Here is a 25,025-nt window from a genome sequence, read left to right as displayed (position 1 = left end):
TATATAAAACTATTGTTTCACGTTTATCTTGTCATTTCTATATTTTTCGTTACATTATTCGATGAGTGACAAAATTCCTTTTATACAGTATAGATTTACATTTCTAAATCAATCACAACATCATACATGAGATTTGTATGATGATATAATATTATAACCCATCAAAATAAGGGTAAAAGAATTTCCATTCATCTCATTTGAGAACATCTCTTGAGCTCACTTTTTCGATAGATATCCTTCTTAGTCACAGTTAAAATTCCAGATTGTTCCTCAACCTTCTTAATGAGAAGTTTCAATAGAGGAACCCTAAGAAGAGTTCTCCGAGATCCAACCATGATCAACTTTTTCTGTAAGCAAAAACATAGCAAAATTAGTTATGACACAACAAAAAATAAAACATCTTAACGGAATATATTCATGTGCGTATGAAAAGAAAAAAAAATGGTTGTGTTAAATGTTCGAGAAACACAACACTGAATAATTATTAAGACTCCTGAGACCTGAAAGAAGAGCCTTATTCCTCGTTCTAACTTCTAAGTAGGACTTTTGCCTTCAAGAAAGCTTTCATTATACTAATCCAATTTCTTCTGTCATTACTGTTTATTTTTTGGTTTATGGCTACAATATATAATTAAACTTCATTCTTTTTTGAAGAGGTATAGTACTTGGATTATGAAAATACAAAAATAAAAACCAAAAGAAATAAAGGTACTTGGATTATGATAAATAACCCAATAAATATCTAGGAACAACTTCCTCATTAGTTACACACTCATAAGAAAGCAATTAATTAGTTGGATTTCCCCTTAATTACGAAATATTTTTTAAAATATCAAGAGCTAATTTAAAAATGCTAGTTTAATAAATTCTGAATTAAAGGGAGTTGGGTTTACAAAAGTTCTCATCATGACATGAGGTACGATGATATACAATTATATATGAAAGAAAAACAGGGAAAAAAAAACATTTTCATCCATTTTATATATGCATTTATTCAATACTAAGCATAACATGATTAGTGGAGCTTAATTATGATCAAGTGTAGTGAAAACTGTCTGCTGGAAACGGTAGAAAGTGTTTGAGCCACAAGAGGATTACCTTAGCGCGAGTAAGAGCCACATTTATCCTGTGCCAGTCTCCAAGCAGAGAAGCAGCACAGCTTGTCGGGTTTTCGGTAGACCTTACAAAAGATACTAATATACAGTCTTTATCTCTACCCTGGACAAAACAAACAAACAGATGACCAGTTTATGAGTAATGAGGATCATTATCTGTGTAATGAGAACAAACAAAATTAAAGGAAATGAACAGACAGAAACAGCTATGTTATGTCTTAAATGTCAGTGACATGTTAAACACTGTGATTGTATTAGGAAGACTGAATTTTTGTAACACAGGCTCAAAAGTCCAAAGGCCTAATTGATAACAATTCTTGATGCTAGCTTGAGCCTAACCTGGTATTTGTCTATGGTATGTATCTCCAAGGAAGTCATGGAAGCAGCATTCCGGATGAGGTTTGCCTGTGAATTATAGGGAGTAATAATGCCAATGTGTTCACTTCCGATTCCATTCTTTACCAATTCCTTTGCAACCTGCATATAAATAAATGTAAAATTAATTTGTGTGCAAGACAGTCAAATGACATGCTCCGACACCTATTGATTTTGCACCTTCCAACGAATCTTTAATCAGAAAAGGAAAAAGAACCAATCCAGTCAACCCACAAAATTGTTCAACTTTAGGGTTTGGATGTCAACCTGTTTCCATTGAAAGATGATCACCAACATATTTATCATGCAACTTGTCTAAGATGGAAAATGACCTACCTCAGCAATTATCTGAGCTTCAATAGGGTTATTTACAATCTTCTGATCTCTTGCCTCTAAAGCAGGCAACTTGTCTAAAATGGAAAAATAAATATATAAGCAACCACATTTACAATGAACTTTAGGATAAAAAGGATGTAAAGGAAAATGATGTTTACAAACCAGTGTCAATAAATATAACAGGTCTTCGAGGATTCAAAACCTGCATATGTTTAAACAAGAAGAGATAAGATTCAATTAAACAAACAATACAATTTTATCTTATCCTAGTATAAATATTTTTAACTGTGACATTGACAAATTATTTCCTTAAAGATTGTGTAGTTTACATTCACCCACTCAACTTTATTAAAACTGGAACTTTATCCAAAATAATTATGAACTATGAAGACATCTTATAATAAACATATTTATTATTAGAGTATGACAATCCATTATTTATGACTGACAAATACAGCTCAGCATAATTTCCCAACATAGTCTATATTAAGACAGACAATATTTCCTAAAGTAGTACTATCTATTATTATAATACCAAGTGAGATCAAGCTCCTATGAATAGATAAAATTAAGCAATAAATGCAAAATCTTCAACAGATAAGATAGTCAGAATCCAGATTAAAAGAGCCTTACATCTTCTAGCCAAGGCAAATCACAGTTTAAGCCTGAAAACTCAAGTTTTGAGTTAGCTACCTCAAATGAACCACACCTCAATCTGTCACCATATATCAAGGCATTGGAAAGGTCCATAATGTCCTGACACATTCGATACTGTATATATTTTAACCAAGTAAGTGAAGTCATTAGACGAAGGAGCAAAAAGGACCAAACCAAAGTTTGTAATCTAAATCTAGCATCCAGAACATACCTGACTCTGCAAAGCTGAAATAGCCTCTGGATGTGCTTCTGAGAGCCTACAGAACAAACTTATGCCCATGCCATTCTCTCGGGCCTCTGCACTCTAGGAATTATCAGATAAAAATTTTCAAATAAATGTTAGTGAAATGTTAAACACTGCGATGTTATTAGGCCAAATACTTTAGACGCATACCTGAACAAGTGGTGGTAGTTGATAATGATCCCCAACAAGTACAAACGTCGAAGCAAATATTAGAGGACCCAAGGACACCTGCAATGGCAATATTTACAACAAAACTTGTTTCAAAGTAAACAACATTATTACATACACATGAACAATCATTTTCTTTTTCTTAACTTTTCCTATGGCATGCTTTGTTTGTATTTATATAGTTTTACTTATACAGGGAGGACAAGAGATAGAAGAGAATGAAACACGAATTGATAGTAACTGAGGTGCATTACATTAACCATTATTTATATGTATTTATATGATAGGCACTTGGTTATTATGGGGTGCCTAAGCCCCACATCAAGTAGTATCGGATGCTCATTGGAGTATTTAAGTGTGCTTGTTTCTCCCCCTTAAAAGCTAGCTTTAAAGGGTGAGTTCCCCAAGTTCGCAAACCAGTACGCAAAGAGGTAGAGAGAAATCATGCAATGGTTTACTGAAAATTCAAGTCTCGTCACTCTCCACAAGTTTCCAAAAATACGCCACTGCAGTATCTACACTGTTATTTAAGCATTTCTCGCATAGCAAAATAACTCCTAACTACCTAACTGACCCATGTAACTTGCCAACTAATTTGACTTGTGAGTCAGTCCAGTTTGTTATTATTAGGTAACCCTAAAAGCAGTTACTTATGACAGGTTAGTTACCCTTACATTGGTGAGTTAGATAGACTGAATAAGGCATGTTGCCGATAAATAAGTAGGAAGGGAAGAGACATCAGTTTTGTCATTTGTGAGAGAATTGGGGCCTTTGAGCATTGGGAGGTTCAGACCCTCAAAGTTCTGCAAGTTAAACACTGTATTGAGGTAAGAAAGCCCTTATTGTTTCTAATAAGATACCAAGTTTTTATGAGTTATCTTCCTATATTCCTTCTAGAATACACTTTAGTAATAGGCCCCTTGTTCCTAAAAACTCTTAGAATGTGAGTTTAGGCTTAACTCAACCCCAAAAGCTAGCTCATAGGGTGAAGGTTGCCTCCCACTTATACTCTAAGTTGTCCTTATCTCTATCCAATGTGGGACTCAAAAAATTTTTCTCAACACAACCACTCACGCCCAGAGCACTTTTGGGCTTAGCATGAATGACATGGTGGGTGGCCCATTTAATGGATTTAGGATAGGCTCTTATACCATCTTAGAATGTGGGTTTGGACCTAACTCAACCCCAAAAGTTATCTCATAAGGTGAGGGTTGTCTTCCATTTATATACTCTATTTTGGCCTTATCTCTAGTTGATGTGGGACTTGAGTTTTTTTCTCAACAAAAACTCTTTTTTTTTTGTTATTGATATCAGATTACATAAATAGCAAAGAGTAAATTCTGGCGTTAATGTAACAAGATTTTCAGCTCTGATCTCCAGTTTCATATATATATTTTAAATAATGATGAGCAATAATAATAAGTATCGCATGTAGGCTGAAAAATATACGAAAGGAATAAGCATACTGGTAGAGTTGTCTGTCCAGCTTCATCCATAATGCATACATCAAACCTCGTGTTGGCAAGCAAGGGACTAGAAATGCCGAGACAAGTAACTGCAACAACTTTGACTTGTTCCAACCTTATTTTGATATCTTCAACACCTTGTACATTCATTGCTGAAATAGAAACTACGGTCAAAAGATTTATTACAAATATTATTATAACTTAAAAAGGGAGTGTACAAGCAATAAATTGGCAAACCTGAGAGGCAGTGTTCTCTAACCTCCTCATTCACTACTTCATGTCTTCCAATTCGTACAAAATCAATCCCCTAAATCCATTTACATTTTAATGACATGCAATATGACATATAAAAAGTAGAAATTGAAGAACATAAGGAAACACAATATATGATAGTCATTTAGATAACAGAGAGGCAAGCATCAGTAAAGATAATTTAGCACACCATGCAAGGCATCAATCAAATCGATTTAATCCAAGCTGCCATGCTGGGATTTCATACAGGAAAGGGAGAACAATAATGAAATAAAACAGAAGTTTTGAATCACTAAAGGATAAGCCTTGACAGTTCACCAAAGTAGAAGCTAAAAAGCATGGTGCTACATGAAACTGGAATAGAACATGGGGACAGGTAGAAGACACGGGCCAGAAGATTTAAGGTAAAGACACAGTAGAAGTCCTAGGTGAAGGGACATAGCAGAAGCCACAGGGCAGACACACAGTAGGTGAATTTTAAGTGTATCAATTAAGAGATGTCGCAAATCTCCATACTAGAGGAATCAGCAATTTGATTTGTTTTATTTTTGAAATAAGATCTCCATCATTATTTGTTTTTATTTATTTCCTTTTACTATCCTATCATTCCTTGATTCAAGGAAGACTTTAATGTAATCTTTCTATTGAAGCAGTACTTTCACTGCTGAATAATATATGAATTTTTTCTCTTACTTTCTAAATGGTATCAAGAGCCCAAGGTTTACAGTTTACCAAACAGTGGTAGAAGGGGATTTCAAAATTAAGAGGACCAAACAGTGGCAGACCTCAGGGTTCTTGAAAAACCTCCAGAAACTCCTCTAAAACAACCTGAATCTGTTTTAAGATTGGTTTTGAATTTGATTCCCTTTGTTTCTTAGTAGTCAATCTGCAGTCCACCAGAAAACCTTCCCCTTCCTAGGTATAAGAAAATAAAGCAACCTGCAAGAGTTTCTAAAAAGGGTTCAGGAAGTGCTTCAACTAGAAAAGGAAAAGAGAAAGTGGTTAAAGTTGAAGAATTGCAATCTGAAGATAAAACTGAGCAATCAAGGCAAGAATTGCAAAATATTGATTGAGAATTCAAGAGAAGCTAAAGGATATGCCTCTTTATCTGACAAGAAGAATTATGATTATATTCGGAAAGAGGAAAGGAAAGAAGGAGCATCAAGAGGGTGAGATTATTAACATATTCTTGTGTACATTTTTAGTTGTGCAGCTTTTATCTTTCTTGGTAGTGATCTTATGAGAAGTTATGCTTATGTTATGAGACTTGATGAATATGAATTTATTTAATAGAATATATTTCTAAATCTATTATCTCCATATATGTTATTAGTTTTTATTATTAATATTTATTATATTTAGCAGTTTTCTTTTTGTATTTATATATATATATACACACATTTTTTAATTCATCCACCATGCTTCTAGAAATTGTCCACAATGTTATCCACAATATCATATGGCAGTGTTCTGGCTTTCCACCATAGACCACCATCCACAATTGATAAATTGAACTTGATTGATAAAAGGAGGATGCTTGATAGAAGCTATTATGGAGGACAAAAAACAGTGCTTATGTTAATGTGCTTCACTCTAAGCCATGTTTGCTGTGCTTCACATAGAATGTAGACTAAAATTACTCAATGAGACAAAAAATGAGATAAGTTGTTGACTCATGGCTGCATTAAGTTCATGTGTTAAGTTCATTTTAACCACTCCTAGAGGTTTGAGTGCTTTCTAGACCAAAAGCAAAACTGCCTAAACCCGGTATTTATTTTACTCTAATTTCATATTTTTCCAATCAATCACATCTTCTTCAGACCTTTGGACTATGGAGAATAGTTGACGGAACAATTTAAATAAATGGCATGCATTCTTTTCCAGCAACATGTAGCCATATTTAATGATATGATATAATACATGAAGACAATATAATATGTTGACATGGATACCTGTGCTTTTAATTTGATGAGTAAATTATCGACAGCAGAATTTGTATACGCAGTTAGCAAAATGGATGTCCCTCTAATCAACAAGGCTTTCACAGCATGGACCAATGTGGATGTTTTCCCTGTTCCAGGCATCCCTAATATAAGTGCATAATCTTTTGCTGTAAGTATCTGAAAATCAATAACAAAGCTGAGTCACAAAGAAAAATCATTTTAATGATAAACTAAACCAGCTTGCATGTTAAATTTAGAAAAGAAAGTCAAGAAATTAAAGCTTCATGCAAACCTTGAGAATTGCTCCACGTTGGTCATCATTCAAACTCTTCTCTGACCAAACATAGGATATCGCTGGATCCTGACTAACTAAAGATCCACTGTCAAATCTAGGAGCCTTCAGCCAGAAGAAATCAGAACAAAGGAAAGGGTCAAGTAGTTAGTCATAAAGAAATGTAGCAAGTAATTCAGACAGAAATGTAGTAAGTAATTCACCTCAAGATCAACAATCATCCTCCGCAGATGAGCACTTTGATCATTTTGTAGAAAAAGCTGTACAAGATTAAACCTACAAAACAAATGCAAAAAATAATCATACAATTAAATAACTTTTAATACCAGCAGACACTAAGCAAATTAAATTTTGAATGAAGCAGTAGTCAGAGAAGCACCTCATAATAGCAAATGAAGTCACATATTCATCCTTATCAATTCTCCAAACCTGCTGACTGAGATCATGTGCAGTGGAAGAACTCCCAGGAATTCGTAAACGCTTGGAAAAGGAAACCTAGAGGAATTTTACAATGTAAATAATTTGAAATTATCAACTCAGCAAGACAACTGTCCAACCAAGGATTATGATGGTAATGGCGATATATGCACTTAAAAGTTGTGAATATGATCATATGAAGTAAAAATGCTACCTTACAAAAGGGTAAATTTCAGAACCAAAAAGAAAAGGGGCAGTATTATAATACTCACAGATACATGGATCGGACTAATATCAGATATCACCCCTTTAGCAATAATTTGATGGCTAGATTGATTACTCAGTATCTAAAAAGTAAACCAAAAAGTAGTTATTAATTAAAAGATAATGGCATCAGTTTTTTTTTTTTGGTCAGCAAAAATAATATATATTGATATATGAAAAAGTACCAGAGGTACTATAGATACAAGAGTATGTAAGTAAAGCTAGTAAATCCTCATATCAGGCTGAGTACAGACTGATAGGAGATTACTAGCCTACTATAAAGCTACAACGATTACAGAACCACAGCTGGTGTCATCCTAGTTTACTGAAAACCAGCTGGAAGATTGCTTGACCAAAAGTTGAAATGTATTGTAAAGTTTTCCTCCATTGCTCTGAACCATGTCCATGCCACAAATAGTGCATCTTCCAACAGCTTACTACCATTGAATGGGGCGTTCATAAAAATAACCTTATTCCTCTGCTGCCAGATGGACCAATTTAGAGCAACCCACCAGCACTTCCACCTCTTGTATATCTTCCCACCTTTCATCCCAATGTTGTGCTGCAAAAAATGGTGCCTAGGATTTATAGGGTATGCCCCCGAAGTCCCTATCCATGATTGGGATTCCCACCACAGATGTTGTATTTTGCTGCATTCAAAAAAGAGATGAGATGCAGTTTCGTCCTTAATACTGCAGAAAGGACATAGGCTGTCACTTATATCTATTTGCCTTCTCCGTAGATTAGACTTAGTCGGCAATCGATCTCGAATTAACCTCCACGCAAAGATCGTGGCTTTAGTCGGTATCTTCAGCTTCCATAAGTCCTTGAATATATCATCCATGCTTGCCACATCTGAAATCCCTTGTAGCAGTCTGTAGGCACTCCTAGAAGAATAATAACCATTGGACTCATGTTTCCATGTCCAACTATCTGCTTCGTGTTGCTGTAATGTGATGTGAGATATGTCTTCTAAAAACCCAACAGCCGATGCTACCTCGTTGTCAAATAGGGGCCTTCTCCACAAAAGATTCCATTCCCAGGCTGACTGTATGAAGGTCCCCATTTGCAGAATTAACTTTTGTTGCTGACTGGATATCTGATATAGCCTGGGATATTTCAGCATTAGTGGTTGCCCACTGCCAGTCCAGCGATCCTCCCATAAACGGATTTTGTCCCCACACCCCACCCTCCACATTGTTCCCTCGTTAAGTATATTATTGAATTGTTGGTCATGGGTCACTGCCAACAAATCCTGCCACCACACTGACTCGTTGCTGACTCTTTTAGCATCAACCAATGATCTCCATCCGCCATATTTAGAAGCAAGTATTCTGGCCCACAGCTCCTTATGTTGATGAAACAAATCCCATCTCCACTTTCCAAGAAGAGCTTTGTTGAAGGTTCTTATGTCTTTTATGCCCAGGCCCCCATTTTGTTTTGAGAGGCAAACAGTTTCCCACTTAACCCAAGCTATTTTCTTTTGCTCCGATCCCCCTCCCCATAAAAACCTGCGCTGGATTCCAATGAGTTTATCTGCTACTTTTGCTGGTAACTTGAAAAAAGAGAGAAAATAAATGGGGATCGAAGAAAGGGTAGACTGAATTAGGGTCACTCTCCCCCCAAAGGATAAATGGCGTTGTTTCCATCTAGCTAACTTCCTCTCGCACTTCCGAAGTATCGGATCCCACAGCTCACTCCGCCTTGGGTTTGCCCCAATGGGGATTCCCAAATATTTGAAAGGCATGGGGAGGATTCTGCAGTTCAACAGTTCAGCAGCCTCTCTAGTCCATTGTTCAGTTTTTCCCACTGCACCAAAACAGCTTTTCGCGAAATTGATTTTAAGACCAGACGCCAACTCGAATCCCCTCAGAATGGATTTGATGGTGACAACATTTTGCATAGTTGCCTCGCCAACAAAGATGGTGTCATCAGCATATTGAAGAATGCTAACTGGGACGCTGTCTTTTCCTACTAGAACTTCAGAGAAATGATTCTTATTAACTGCTTCTCTCATGAGTCCGGTTAGGCCTTCCGCTGTGATATTAAACAGCAAAGGAGCTAGAGGGTCGCCTTGTCGTAGGCCTCTTTGCGGAGAAAATTCAGAGGTAGGACTTCCGTTTACCAAAACCGAAATAGAAGCAGACTTGAGACAGCCATGAATCCATTGGATCCACTTACTGCAGAAGCCCATTCTGCGCAGCATATGTAGTAGGTAATCCCACGAAACGGAGTCATAAGCCCTTTCGAAATCAACTTTGAACACCAAACATGGTTTGCGACCCCTTTTTGCCTCCTCTACCACTTCATTAACAGTAATCACACTATGCAGCAGCTGCCTACCTTGTATGAAAGCAGACTGCCTTTCATCTATGATACTTGGCATTACTTTCTTCAGCCTGTTTGACAGCAACTTAGCCACAATCTTATAGGTACAGCCAATGAGAGAGATGGGTCTAAAGTCATTAAGGCTCTGAGGCTCGGGCACCTTTGGAATTAGGGAGATAAAAGAGGCATTGCTTCCCTTTGGAAAGACCCCATTTGTATGAAATTCATCGAGGAAGCGAAGAAAGTCCGGTTTCAAAAGTTGCCAGAAATGCTTGATAAATTTGAAATTAAGTCCATCCGGGCCTGGACTTTTCTCACCTCCACAGTCCCAAACCGCCCTCCTTATTTCATCCTCCTTGAAACTTTCCACCAGCAGCTGACGTTCCTGCTGTCCGACAGTATTAAAGCTAATCCCATTCAGCTGTGGTCTGCATTGGTGGGGGTCCTGGAATCTCTGTTGAAAGAACCTGTAAATCTCCTCTTTTACTCTAGCTGGTTCATCAACCCAGGAGCCATCAATAGTCAATCCGTTCACAGCGTTGTGTCTACGATTATAGTTAATCACCAAGTGGAAGTACCGGGAGTTACAATCCCCCTCTCTGATCCATTTTGACCTTGCTTTCTGCCTCACTAGTGATTCATATGATTGTGCTGCTGCCCAAAGGTCCTGTTGCAGTTGTTTCCTTTGCATATTCTCTTGATCAGTTAATTGCCTGTCAGCAATATCAGTTTCCAGCTTATTCAATTCGAACTGTAGGTTCTGGACCTTCTTGAATGTGTCACCGAACTGCTCAGTGTTCCAGGATCTCATTCTTACTTTAAGCCGCTTGATCTTCTCTTTTAGAACATGACCTCCCCACCCCCCTAGATGCAACTGTGACCAGCAATCGTGAACCATTTTCGAGAAAGACTTGTCCTTGAGCCAGCAGTCAAGAACACGGAAGGGTTTAGGTCCCCAATCCACATATTTTGAAGTGAACAGAACAGGACAGTGATCAGAGAAGTTCCTATCCAGAATAAATTGTGTGCTTGCTGGCCATTTAGAGAACCACTCAGCTGATACGAATGTTCTGTCCAATTTACTCCTGGCAGCACCATTTGGTCTAAACCAGGTGAATTTACGCCCCACACATGGCGGCTCTTCAACTTCGAGATCCGCTATCCAGTCATTGAATTCTCTGATAAGTCTGTCGTCCACTCCTCTCTGAGAAAGGCCCACCCTCTCTGAAGGGTTTCTAACACTGTTAAAGTCACCCATCAGACACCATAAAACATTTGGGCACAGGATTTTTTGCTGCCTGAGGGATTCCCAGAGAAGTCTTTTGTTCTGAGAATCACAGGGAGCATAGACATTTACTATACAGACGTGTTGAGCTTCGCTGACCCATATGCCATCCAACATAATGAATCCCCTACCTGTTACTTTTCTTTCTACTTTAAATCTATTATCAGACCATATACATAATAAGCCCCCTGCAGTATTTTCTGCGGGATGCGATTCCCAGCTTACATCACCATCTCCCCATAGGGCTTGACACAGTGGTTTGTCGATTCGGTCTCTCTTCGTCTCCTGAAGACACAGTAGGTCTAGATTGTGTTTCCTCACCATCCTCCTGATTGCACTCCATTTGACGCCCCTCCCGAGTCCTCTTACATTGAATGAGAGAATATTCATGAGGCACGAATTCTATTACCCAGCTTCTCTGCCTCTTTCTTATCTCTGTTCTCCATGGCCCGGAAACTTTCAATGATGCTATCATGGTTCAGGTCGCAGGTCATTCCCAAATTCTGTACCACACTCCAATGGTGTTCAGCCTCCTGAAGGTGGACTGAATCAGACATGGGGGAAGTATCTGATGCTACTTTAGCTTGCTGGGGTGCTGCAATTGTGCTATTTAATAAGCCCAGGTTCATAGGCCCATTATCAACAGCCAAGCTACTCGTGTCATTTTCTTCCGGTAGATTGCAGTCCACACTATTTAGAAACATTTTCTTTTTGCACCACCTGCCTCTAGAGTAAACCTTCCATGTTCCAGGAGTTTCAGATGGCTTTTTAGTCGGGCTAGGCCAGAGTTGTGAAAAATCAGCATTAGTTTTCGTGGTATTTGCTAGGCCCGACTTCAAAGGCCCAATACTAACATCACGTGAGGCAGGGGAAACGTTGCCTTCGTCAAGGTTCACGTGCTCTCCACAGGTGACACCTGTATTGCACAAGTCATAGGGTGTTGCCAGCTGTGACCCTATGAAATCTCTCTCATCTATTGTCTGCCCCCTTCCTAAATGGTCAACTTTATCCAAATGGTGAGGACCGTCTGCCTTATTCTGCTTCTCCCTCATCCCGACGTCTGACTTCCTGACATCTGTGGCTATTTCCTTTTTCTCGCAGTCCTCCGCTATCTCTACAATGGGGCTCGTCTCTGAAAACTTTCCATTTAGAGCTCCCGATACTGATTCACCTTGCTGATTGGCAGCGCAGCAGGTACCGTGGTTATTATCCACTGGTTCAGCACCTGGATTCTGACCATTGGGGGTTTGTCCACCGGGTAAAAGTGAGTTACCCCTAACCTGTCCCACGGTGACGAAGTTTCCGTCGACCCCAGGTGGTTCTTTGTCAATTTCCGGCGGTCCCTCATCATTCAAGGTAGTGTCGTCGGTGTCGCCGTCGAACGAGGAGATTTCCTCCGATGAGCCGAAGTTGCTACGACCAGAACAGGAACACTTTCCGGAGTTATGCGTTGCTTCTTCAACTATGTGGACCTGATAAACCTCCCCGCCGATATCAAGGTTCACCGTGTGCTGAATTGCGGGCCTCCATGGGGTTCTGATAAGCACCCTCGCCCGGTCCAGCCGACGGAGCTCCTCCACATCATCATCCACCTCCACCAGGTCACCTATCGCAGCTACGATCTTGCGAATGTTTGCAGTATCCCACGCCATCAAAGGAATCCCCCAACAGAGGACCCAAATTAATCTGTGACCCGTTCTGATATTTTGATTCCATTTCTCCAGAGAATAAAATGGCGTCGTTCCACGCTGAGATTCTTCATTGACCATTTCTTCCGCTTTGGAATCTGAAAGTCCAAGGAGTAGGATCATATCGTCCCCTAAATACTTGGGAACTATTTCTGCTCCTAGTTCCCAGGATAACTCATCGTCAACTTTGTCGAAGCTGGATATATGCTTTAAACGCCCCACCCACGCCTCGGAAAACCACGGTTTAGCTCCAACCACGGTGTCGATGTAAACTGATGATTGAGACCATTCTTGACCGAAGCTTGCCTGATCTGCATTTCGCGTTTGCTTTGTGAGCCTTGTATCTCTGCGCAGGACATTTGCGTACGACGGCGCAGGGACCCTTTGCTGAAAAGGTGCTGATTGAGGTGGTATCGGGCGTTGACTGCTACCCACCTCCTGGAGATTGGGCTCTGTTTTTCTAGACACCAGTCTCCCCGTTTCTCTTGCGTATTTCGGGATATTCACGTATATCTTCAGGCCTCCCACTACAAGGTTATCTAGTTGCCTCTCTAGTGCACGGACGTCGGAAACCCCCTTGAACCTCACGAAGCCGTACCTCCTGCCCATTTTGTTTCTCTTCTTAGAAATAAAGAGCTCCCTAACATCCCCCCATTTTTTGAAATGAAACCAGAGGTCCCTCTCAGTAGCATCCTCAGGAAACCTCGTGAAGTAAAAGGTTGAAACGTCTGAACTCTCTCTCCAAGTAGTGCGTGTATGGTTGAGTTGTTGCACCGGCTTGGTGCCGGCAAAGCTTCGCCTAGGATCCTTACTACCCCGCTCCCACCGTCTATCTTTTTTGGACACGACTCGTATCCATTCACCATCACTCTCTCTGGCCCCGCGTCTGTCTCTCTCGCCATCTCCCTCTCTATCTCTCTCACCATCTCTCTCCCTCACTTTCTCTCTCTCTCTCTCTCTCTCTCTCATCCTTATAGTCTCTAACAAGTTTCTGGGACTTCTAATTCTTAAGTAAAGTATTCAAACTGCAATTTTCACATATTGAAAGGGCAGTAGATCCCTCGCAGTGATGATTTCACCTAAGTAAACTACGGCATCAACGATATGTCCATCAACACATATAATTCAAGTTAATGTGCACATTCTTGCCTGTCCATGATCAAATGAATTAGCAGTATCATTTGCATAATACAAAAGGAAGATATTTTGTTTGTCACACAACATGTTAAAATAAGAATTAGAAGATAATGGCATCAGTAATAAAATAAGATGCATAACACAACCATTTTACAATAGGCAGTTATAAAAACATCCATTTTATGGGTAGGAAACAATAATATCTCTTTAGTACTGCTTGAATGACTGGCTTATAGGCTCTGTCAACTAAAATTTCCATGAGATTGTCTGAAGTGTAATGCCAATTTCTAATCTATATCAGAGTGACAATGAACAGGCAAGCAAAATTAAGAGAGTTTTGTGTCATAATAAAGTTGTCATAAGCATTGCCAAGAACAGTTCATCTTGATAGAACTAAGCATGTGAAGATTGAACAGCATTTCATAGAAGAAAAGGTTGGCCATGGGGTATTAGTCTTGATCATGTAACATCATCTATGGTCTATCTAAACTGCAGGCATTTTAACTAAAGCTCTTCTGAGGCCCAGTTATAAGAACATTAGATCCAATTCTATCAACCAGCTTGAAGGGGAATGTCAGTGATAGAGCCTCTTTAGGCAATTCATTCAGACATTAATTTTAGGAGATTTATTCAAATATACAACAATAATGGAATTGTCCGATTGATAAGCCCCCTCTTGTATATTATTTCATTTTTTAGCTTGCTGCCAATTAAAGGAGAATATCTCTCCTGATTTTTGGGCCTAAATTAGTGTACAACTATTGACCTAATCCCTATTTATATCTTACACGTAACCAATAATTCTTAGTGGAATAAAAGTTTTCTACAAGATCACTATGAAAGTTGCGATGTGATTGATCCCATTCTCCTAAATTGATGATTCATGGTTGTAATGAGTGGCAGATGGGAGAAATGAAGAACCTAAATGATAAGGATGATCATCCAGCTATAGCCTTTTTGGGGTTGGCAGTAACACACTGCTATACGATCTGATAACTATGATTGATAGTATATATGGACTTACCTAGACGTACTTTGTAGGCTACGATATGACTAACCCAATATAGCATAATTCTGTTGTGTCTCTCTCTATCTCTATATGGAAAATCTCTCTATCTCTATATGAAAAACTAGGCTAGTACAATGCAGTACAGGATAAAAAGGACATAATTACCTCAAGCACATTCACCGTGTGCTTAATACACTATCCTTAATAACTACCTTGTTGCCAATGGCAACATGTTTAATGTCTCGTTGTGATTCTATTTTCCTATATTTCTGTACACATGCCTTTTTGTTCCAATTCTACATTCTATTATATTTATTGACTTTCGGGTTCTAATCCTATATTGTATATCTATAAACTATTACCTACTTATTCTGGATAGGCCCTTGCTTTTCTTCTTATTTCCTAAACAGACTTAAGAGTTAGGAGTTAGGACTCCACTGTGTGCATTCTTCACTACAACAGCTATTTTACGGGTTGTCCACTCCACACCACATTCCAAAATGTTCCTTGATTTTGTCAAACATGTAGATATCACAACTAAATCAACTAATTCAGAAATACCTTACCAAAAAAAATATTTCAAAAATAGTAAAAGTAAATTATTCATACCACATGATCTCCACTTCTAAGTGTGAAATCTAAATCATTTTTCAACGAGGCACTAGAAGACGCATCAAAAACTCCAGAGAGGCTAGAAGAAGAATCTTGTTGTATGAAATGATAAACGAATTTATTATCATTGAGAGATTTCTGATGAGGTATTCCTTGTGAAGCATCAAGAACAATAGAAGAAAGGCCACCACTGTTTAATCTATGTGATTGCAACACCCCTTTCTTTAAAAGCTGAAACAGTAAAGGGAGGGAAGTAAAAGAAAAACAAAGACTTTTAAACTGACAAGTTGATTGAAAACAAATATCGAGGGTAAAACTAGAACAAAGATTTTGAAAATTAACCTCAGTCTCTTTAGCTTCTAAGTCAATCAAGCGATCCCAACGGCAGAGAAACTTAGAATGTGAAGATGTCATGTGATTACTAAGAGAATCAAAAGCTTCTCCCAACCCACTGCTCTCTGTGCTTCCACCATGTGCCTAAAGCATTTTACAGTAAAGTGTCACAAGAAAATGAATAGACATATTACCTAGAAATTAGAATAGATTTGTGCTCAAATCATGCAATAAAATGATAAACTTCATACAAAAATATTGTTTTCGATTTTTTGTATATCCTTATTACTATAGTACATATTAATTAATCATATTATATAACAGAGCACAGACAAATGTGTAACATCTATGGACATGACACTAGATAACACTAAACATTATTTTCAGTAATAATGATTTGGAAGGAAAACAGTGCAGCAAAGCCGGACGATTGGGTGTGTTATTAAACAAAATTTATTTATTTAATGGTTGAATTGATTAAACGAATCGTTATTTTAAAGTAAGACCTTTTTATTATAGAAGTAAAAATGCAATTCAAAATATATTTATTTATATATAGAAATCTGAAGAGGAAAAAACTTAGTCACTTTTGGTCCTATGCAAAACACATCTAAGTAAATCATGATTTTGAACCTTAAAATCATCAGCAGATACAACCATAACAGGGTCTATTGCAGAAGCGGTTATAACTGTTAGCAAAGTTTCTTCACTTCCAAAGGTAAAGAAGTACCTTATGATAAATGCTACACACATTAAGATGGCGACAACCTTTGCAAATGCTAGGACTCTACAATCAGAAAATGAAGGCTCGTAATGGCAATCCAATGAAGTTGTTAAAAATACATTATATAAATTATGGAAAAGCCCATACCTGTAACATTGGAGGCAGTTGTTGCAAAGTTAATGCCTTAAGAAGATCACTTGCTAGTTCATTTCGCCGCATTATAAGCCCAGTTAAGTCAGATCTTTGAACCACAATACCCTTTGTAAATAAAAAATAAAACAATATTACATTTTCATAACAGAAAGAAACTGATAATCTAAAGCAACAAATCTTACCTGTGTCTGGTCGGATCGGAGATAGTATAGAAGACCAGAATCAACAGCCTTCTGATACCTATTAATATAATCAAGACAAAATAAATAAAAGCTTCAGAAAAGAAATCTTCTATATACTGTTAGAAATTAATAGTTTGCACCTTTCAGACATTAGGAGAGTGTACAAAATTACTTGGGCCCTGTGCTCTACTGATGACTGCAGATTTGAAATGCAAGAGTTGTAAGTTAAAAATACCAAAAATAATTAGTATTAATATAATCTTTCTAGTGCTGTAAATGTGTTCATTGGAGTATCTATCTTATCTCATTCTTTATGATTGAATTTAAATGAGGACCAGAACTTGCCTGGCTGTATGGTGCTTTTCCAGTTTTGAACTCTAATGGCATGATCTTTTCCTCCGGATCATCTTTTTGTGATTGAATTTTCACTCTGACTGAAGCATCAATCATTCCTTTCAAACCATATTTTGGAGCCCAAGCCATCTCTTCAATATCAATTACCTACAACATTAATCACAAACAGAATATAAATATACACACACATATAATGTTCATTTTGGGGGAAATGTACAATATTAAGGACAATCTAAGAAGCATTTATGAGCACATCTCGGATGACACGGGCAATACACTATCAACATTCACATTCTAAATTAGCAAACACGGCTCAAATAAAACACAACCATAGACAAGAGATAAAATTATATTAAATATGTTAAATATATGATTTAATATGATTGGATGTAAAAAGGGAAATTAGGTATATCTGTACAGATATGTAAGGATTTCTTTTTCCTCAGTTTCCTTAATTATCTTCTACCTATGATTATAAATAAATTAATGTGTGTATGATAACAACACACAACAGTAAACACTCTTATAAAATACAAGAGAGAAAAGGCACAACAATAACCAAATTGAAAAGGTAGATGCATATTTGTGGAGAAATTAAACATTAGAAGTGTTCCCCAAAACTTGTTTAGCTATTACAATTGTGCATCATCTACAAGAATCAAGATGCATATCTATGTCCCCATGATATTATGTAAAAGATCAGTTAGTTAAGCACAAGAGAATAAATTGGAGCTAGCCTCTGATATGCCAACATTCTTTGGCTCGTCATCAAATCCAAAATTGACACTGAGGTCTTTTCTTTCCTGTCAAAACACCAAGCCATCAGTCACAATTTTAATAAATATAAATCACATCTCTAATTGCTATACCTATTGAGATTGCTACTAATCATCAATCTGAAAATACATATTCAAGAGAAGTTACAAAGAGACCATATGGCCTTCAAGTATCAGTTACATTTGGCAACAGAAAAGGAATTACTTCTATTACAAAGGATAAAATAAAAAATGTTTCAGAAAAAATAAACCATTTTGATGTACCTTCGTATTTTTGAACTGCTTGATCCAACTCAATATTCTAGGAATAGCATCTCTCAAGGTTTTGCGAACATCATTTTCATTTACTTCAATGTACATATGCAAAAGAAATGGTCCGGAGTCAACACTCAATAAGTTAAATTGAAGAAAAATTTCTGTTGATTAACTTCCAAACTTTAGATGAGTTGTGTGTACATATAAATATAAATATAAATGTCATACATATAAAGACACAATATCATACCTCCACATGCATACAAACTTTCAATGTTTCTCTGTAATACCACTTCTGCATAATCTTCCATGAAATTTACTGTAGGATTTTCTTTCGTAAGCCCAGCCTGCACCAATAAACCAAACCGCATAATAGTGTATAGTAGATACAGCTGATTCATTGCTGACTCAACATAAGAGTTAATTAGTTAAGCTAACTACTTTTGTAGTTAGAATTCTCCATATATACCTTACTGTGTAATTCTGTTGTAACTAACTCATTCATAATACAATAACGGTTTCATAATATTACAATTTTATCTCTTTCTCTCTCACCACCATGGGTTTCTTCACCGCAAAACAAGATGAAATTGAAGAATAAAAAATTTTAAAAAAAAATCTTAAAGTCTGATTCATCAGACTGAGAGAATATATGTACCTGAAAAATTTGGTGCAGCAGCGTTCCAGTTAATGCTATAATTGAGTAATCATTGTTTTTTAACCTCTCGTCTAAGACAGTTCTCCTTGGGCAACTTAAACTGGCAGCAACCTGGAACAAACCTTCATATTAGAAATTACACATACACAGATGCACACATAAATATATATCATAGAATACATTGAACTGCTATAAGGTCATTCACCACACAATATAACCTGAAAAGTGTCCAGTTTCTTACATTTCAGAGAAATGAATGGCAAAAGAGGATCAAATTTCTTAAGTTGAACTAGAAAATAAATTGATTGAATTTTATAAGACTACACAAATTGCACTTGACATATATGCTTCAACCACCAATTTTAAGGCATTGATATGTGTAGAAAGAGAAATATTTAAAATAACATTTTGCAGGCATGCAGGTTAAATATAAACATTTTTGTCATAACTCCCCTTTAGCTATGCACTATCTTAAATAACATCACATTATTTTCTTCTTTCCTTTCAATACGATGCTTAAGTTAATAAAATAATAGCAAAGAGAGACTACAAAGTGGAAAATGTGATAACAATACAATATACATCCAACACTATATTTGAACATCTGTTAAAACACAGAAACAAGTGCAGTAAACAACAGTAAGCCTGCTTCCCAATTAGAAAAAGTAGGAACAAATAAACCTTTTAACATTACAACAAGCAAATATAAACACTCAAACAGTCATAAACATCAGTGGCTTATTATAAACATAAAGCTCATCACAATTCTCAGAGGTTCACAGTAATTAGTAATGTTGGATAATTAGATTGTATAAATCATTGTTTCATTAATAATTTTTTGATAAATCGCCTATATTATATTTCCCATAGTAAATTAAGGTAGAAGACTGAAGTTCCAAATGGAAATATGTACTATGGTTGAGAGCGAAAAAGATAACTACCCGTGTTCCAGACACTAGAATATCTGGGTGTACAATCAAAAAGTTTTTATTGTGATCAATATCACAATTTCCCCCCAGGTCGAATTGACCGATTATGTGCACAGTATCTCCAGGTGCAATTACACTATCAAACCTGTGATGATTTAGAAAAAGAATTAGAAATGCTAGAAATATTATAATTAGAAAGACAATAATTGACAGGAAGGACAATACAAAACTGATAACTCAAACATTTGGATATTCTTGTACAAGAATGATTATAACTTGAGTAAATGACAGCAAAACTGAATGAATAGAGAAAACCTGGTTACTGTGAAATGGAGTGGATTGCCTTAATTCTATTGAATTGGTACTTAAATAAAAAAAAAATGTTGTGTAAAGCTTGTCACAGCAGTAAAACAGCTATATACAATTATAACTACAATAATTATGACAACTACAAACTCATTTGCCCTCTCAACCTATAGAGCATACAGATTGCAACAGGCCTGTGAAAAATGTAGTAAATCAAGTACCAGAGAGACTTTTTTATCAGCAAAAAGTAATATGTATTATAATATTAAGATTAGTACAAGTGGTACTGTTATATTTACACTGTTGTCATACTATGTGTAGACCTATGGTGTCCTAATACAAGCTGTATTGCAAGAATTAGGCATCCATAGGTCTGGATTTATCCAGATGCCCCTCCACAAAAAGTAACAAATACATCTGATGTTTGGTTATTCAAATTGACAAAACAAATAGGAATTCATCCTGGCAATATCATCTCCCAAATGAAACTATAATCAACCTATGTTTAGCAGGATAGTCAACACTCAATAGTGGCCAGTGTGGCTGTATCATAGCAGACCAGGCAAGTTCAAGCAGAGCTCCATGCTCACTCCCAAACTCTCAAAGAAGAGCATTTAAGGGTTACAGCATCAACTCTTCTAAGCTTGCACTACCATTGACTGTATCATTATGCCAAGAGTTCATAATAACTCTGATAAGTGAGAAAAATTGTTATAGCTTGTGGTTAATATTGTTCTATATATCACTTGGAACAATGCAATGGCAATGGCTGGCAGGCACATAGGAGCACATGCAGAGCCTGGAGACAATACAACCTCAGGATGTTACAGATCAGGATAGTCTGAAGCAGAGTAGATCCCCAAGACATGCAATGATAAAAGAAGAATGGATTTTGGGATGGAAAGAGGCACAAGAAAACAGAGAGAAACATGCTACTGCAAAAGCAGTGAAATGAAATCCCCATTCCCCATTGGTCGGAGAATTAGAGTTACTTTGGGGGAAGTTAGGTGCTCCTCCCCTTTATAATGGATAGAACGTAAATAAATGTAGAAAAAGGATCAAGAGAAAAAATGAATTACTTTGAATTGGAGTCAAGCAAGTGTCTAGCACCTTATATCTGTGTATTTTATAACCAAAGGAGAATGAATGCAACCCTAATATAAGTGCATATTTGACTCAACTTATTCTGAAAGAATAATCACTTATTTTTGTCAGCTTCACAAGAAATTTTTGGGAAAAAAGGTGATTATTACCCCCAAAAACAATTTATATCAAGCATGCACTAAGTAGCATTACTATAAATAACTAAAAATAATAAATAAAACAGAGAACAATAACTGAGCCATGTACTATTCCATTACAACAATAACATAAAATGTTTTATTATACAAAATATATGGGATTGAAAGGCCAGATAGGCACACCGATATAAGCCCAAGTACAATAGAGCACACCATCTTACCACTCATTATGAAGGTTTACAGCCCTCTCTTCTCCGGTTTGTTCATTTAGCAAACGAAGCACCTGGAAAGCAGTCAATCAACTAATATCATTTGTCAGATTCTTAGAAGCAGTAAGAAGTTGTAGCAATGAGCCTTACAAGACCTTGTATGATGAGCATGGGGCATCAGATGAATCAGCAGACCTAAGTTCAGATACCTAAATTAGAAAGTTAATAGTAATAAGCCAATCAGAATTCATTTTTTGTGAACCAAAAAACCATTAAAACAGAACTTGGTTCCAAAATCATACCTCCAAAACCAAATAATTAGAACTGAAGACATCAACAACCTCTTTAGGTATATCTGATTTAGTCCTTTCTACTGTAGGATTGACTTTGACAGGAAGCTCATTAGCAATTAGATCTTGCGGAACTTTAAAGGAATAAGTGTTGTTATTACAAACTGTAACATCATCAACAGCAATGGCATCCTCAACTTGATCTAACAGTTCAAGCAATGCCTATAGAAATAAATATTCATGTTAATATGTGGCTTCCAAAGTACAAAAGTTTAAGCATTTCAGAGAATGACAAGTATTAGGTCACAAGACTCCTTTATGAAACACATAAAGTTTGACAATGGTTCAGACTTTAGAGGGATCCTCTCCATAGCGGTAAGGGAAAGAAATTTTATTAAACTAGTTTTCATTGACCACTGATAAAAAAAAAATAGTAGTTTTTATAAAACTTTAGCAGCACAAGGTTTTACAAGTTAAAACTCATGAATTATAATGCATCAAAATGTGCTAAAGTGATTGATTCTGGCTATTCCGTACATACATTTGAGGTTCCATTTCTCTCTAACTCTAAGCATGGTTTGGGATACCATCCTTTAGAATTACGTTTCAGTCATGTCAAAACTTATATCATGTTCATTTTAATTCCAAAATTAAATGATTTTCTTCTCTTTCTCGATCCCAAAGTTTCTTTCTTTCATATCCACTTCACCAAAATGAATATGGCACAGAACATAACCTAACCTTTTTGTTCTGCCTTAATAAAAGATTGTCGCATGGTCTGATGCGTTCAATATCCTTGACACGCTGCACCTACAAGTAACAGCAAAGAAGAAACTCAAACTAGTCATTTGATATACAAGAAGGATAAAACAAACAAATTTCCAAGAGCATTAGTCAATCAAGGAAACGGAATATTTAAGCTTCCATTTTTGTACAAAAGGAATCACCTTGTCAGGGCGATACGATGGTGGAGTTCTGAAGGGGCTCTGTCCACTCACATCGCGGGCCGAGCTTATCCTTTTGAAGCTCAATGGCACCTTGGGAGTCGGCGAAGTAATAACCTTATCAAGACAAGTCTGCAGCACAATATCATTCATTTACTCATTCACTCAGATTGATGATGAAATGAGTACAAACAGCACACTCCTTAAAACATTTTTTACAGCACTATTATAAGTTAAAATCTATTGAAAACTATAGAATGAAGACAGACTCGCTAAATGAGAAGGGTGTTGTTAGCATTTCTCTTAATGATAAGTATCAGATTAAAAGAAAAAGAGATGAAAAAAAAATTACCTCCTTGTTGCCGCTGCTGCGAATTGGCGACAAGTTGATTTTGGAAGAGGCGGCCAAGGCTTTAATCACTTCCGGCGTGTATTTCGAAACCGCCTGGAGCCTCTCATTGACAGGAGATATCTTCCAGGTAACCTCGTCAACCACCTCATCCTGGCTCTGCTTCACCAACTGCACACCACGTTTTACTTAAATTTTTTAGAACAAGTCAAGAAAAAGGGGGAGGGGAAGCTACATTGCAATTGAAGATTTTTTTCTTATATAAGCCAAGAGAAACATACTAATTGAAACCAAACCCATTTACAACAAACAGAAACTCTGGCACTGGTTTTCCCCTACAAATATAAAATTCGAATACACTCTACAACAGCATGCAGCAACATCCAACTCAGACCCATCCCACGAACTCTCATAGGCATATTTCAAAGATCAAAATGGTACACTACATTACTTGGTTAGAGTGAAAAACAAGATAAGTTGCATATTGCCATTTTTCAAAGATTAAAATGGTATGCTACAATACTTTGATCCAGTCCAATACTAAGAAAAGAATAGTAATTTACAACAAAACTAATGCCACCTAATCTACTCAACCAAACTTAGTTTTCATATGTCAAAACTGAAGCTCTGCTGCTCAATAGAAATGGAAGAAAGCTTTAGACAGCAGCAAAAGTAACACGTTACTGCCACCAAAATGTAGAATAAAACCCATGGTCATATTTAACATGCCCTTATTGTTCTGTTAACAACTGTCTCACGTTAACCTGATACACATGAAACCTGTCAATTCAGCTGCCCATTTTCTGTTTGATGCATTGCCCATACCAAACATTAACATGAGAGAAAACTCACAGTGATTCTATTCTTCTCTGCACAACAGTCATGACCAGTCCAAAAGCAATGAAACGAAAAAAAATAACGAAGACATTGATGAATAACAGCTTTGAGAATGGAGGCATCTGCATCACAACTTCCAACAGCGCGACCCTCTCTGATTGAAACTTGCACCCCCTTTCACCTTTGCCGCAACTCCTTCCACGATCCTCAATGCCCGGAAGTGGAAGATAATTTTTAAAACAAGTGTAAAATTTGGGGCGGCCGACACAGGTGTTTAGAAAGGCGTGGTCTTAAAGTCATGGAATCTACCCCCCCCCCCCCCTCCCCCACCATAACGCCACAAGCAAAAAAAAAAAAAAAAAAAACAGACCCAGTAAGCAAAAAACATTCTAATGCGTTACCACTTACCATCCCAGGTGAGAATTTGAAGCGTGTCTGCGGAGACACCTCGTTGGGTGGTTGTTGTTCTTCTGGTGGTGGTGCATTGGCGGTGGTGGTGGTGGTGGTGGTGTGGGGTTGGAGATGTTGCTGCTTCTGAGAAGCGCGTTCGAAGAAGTGCTGAATGCCGAACTTGGAAGGTGGTTGTTGTTGTTGTTGTTGTTGTTGTTGTTGTAGATTGAGCTTCTTCTTCCTCGGAGGCATTTTTCTTTTCTTGGATTACTCTGATTCTGATAGATGGGAATGGGAAGAAGGTAGGGTTTGTTTGTTTTTTTTGTTTCTCTATCTGCCCGCGAAAAGACACATTTTAATGTGCTTTGGTTTTTTTCCCGCCTCAACAAAAATGAAAAATGCTGGCTGGTGGGGCTTGGGCCTTTGGGTTTGGGTTTTCCAACTTTCCTTAAATATGTTTTTTTATTATTAATAAACATTTATTTTTTTGTTTATTCTCTAATAAAA

General features: G+C 37.1%; 1 protein-coding gene across 3 annotated transcripts; it reads right to left on the bottom strand.

Moving 5' to 3' along the window:
- On the bottom strand, positions 1 to 24,859 carry LOC114417356 (DNA replication ATP-dependent helicase/nuclease DNA2). Of its 3 annotated transcripts, none has more exons than XM_028382527.1 (34): positions 24,537 to 24,859; positions 23,295 to 23,462; positions 22,946 to 23,074; positions 22,740 to 22,808; positions 22,011 to 22,220; positions 21,864 to 21,917; positions 21,721 to 21,782; positions 19,965 to 20,097; positions 19,024 to 19,134; positions 18,616 to 18,712; positions 18,375 to 18,457; positions 18,072 to 18,137; positions 17,326 to 17,481; positions 17,121 to 17,176; positions 16,981 to 17,038; positions 16,793 to 16,903; positions 16,652 to 16,708; positions 15,931 to 16,065; positions 15,586 to 15,819; positions 7,538 to 7,612; positions 7,228 to 7,343; positions 7,052 to 7,124; positions 6,849 to 6,953; positions 6,566 to 6,733; positions 4,599 to 4,668; positions 4,362 to 4,513; positions 2,878 to 2,955; positions 2,695 to 2,787; positions 2,460 to 2,597; positions 1,989 to 2,028; positions 1,827 to 1,900; positions 1,455 to 1,592; positions 1,099 to 1,218; positions 1 to 347 (listed from the first exon to the last, which is right to left on the bottom strand). In XM_028382527.1, exons 1-34 carry the CDS (start codon positions 24,768 to 24,770, stop codon positions 189 to 191), a joined length of 3,822 nt encoding a protein of 1,273 aa, XP_028238328.1. In that variant the 5' UTR covers positions 24,771 to 24,859; the 3' UTR covers positions 1 to 188. The 3 variants fall into 3 exon arrangements, 2 of the variants coding, with proteins under 2 accessions (XP_028238328.1, XP_028238329.1); XM_028382528.1 differs by having other exon boundaries at positions 2,520 to 2,597; XR_003667735.1 differs by lacking the exons at positions 1 to 347; positions 1,099 to 1,218; positions 1,455 to 1,592; positions 1,827 to 1,900; positions 1,989 to 2,028 and having other exon boundaries at positions 2,462 to 2,597; positions 2,695 to 2,780.
- Between the last annotated feature and the right edge of the window lie 166 nt (positions 24,860 to 25,025).

Source organism: Glycine soja, chromosome 6 (genome assembly GCF_004193775.1).
Source record: "Glycine soja cultivar W05 chromosome 6, ASM419377v2, whole genome shotgun sequence".
NCBI lineage: Eukaryota > Viridiplantae > Streptophyta > Magnoliopsida > Fabales > Fabaceae > Glycine > Glycine soja.
This window is presented reverse-complemented; position numbering and strand designations above follow the sequence as displayed.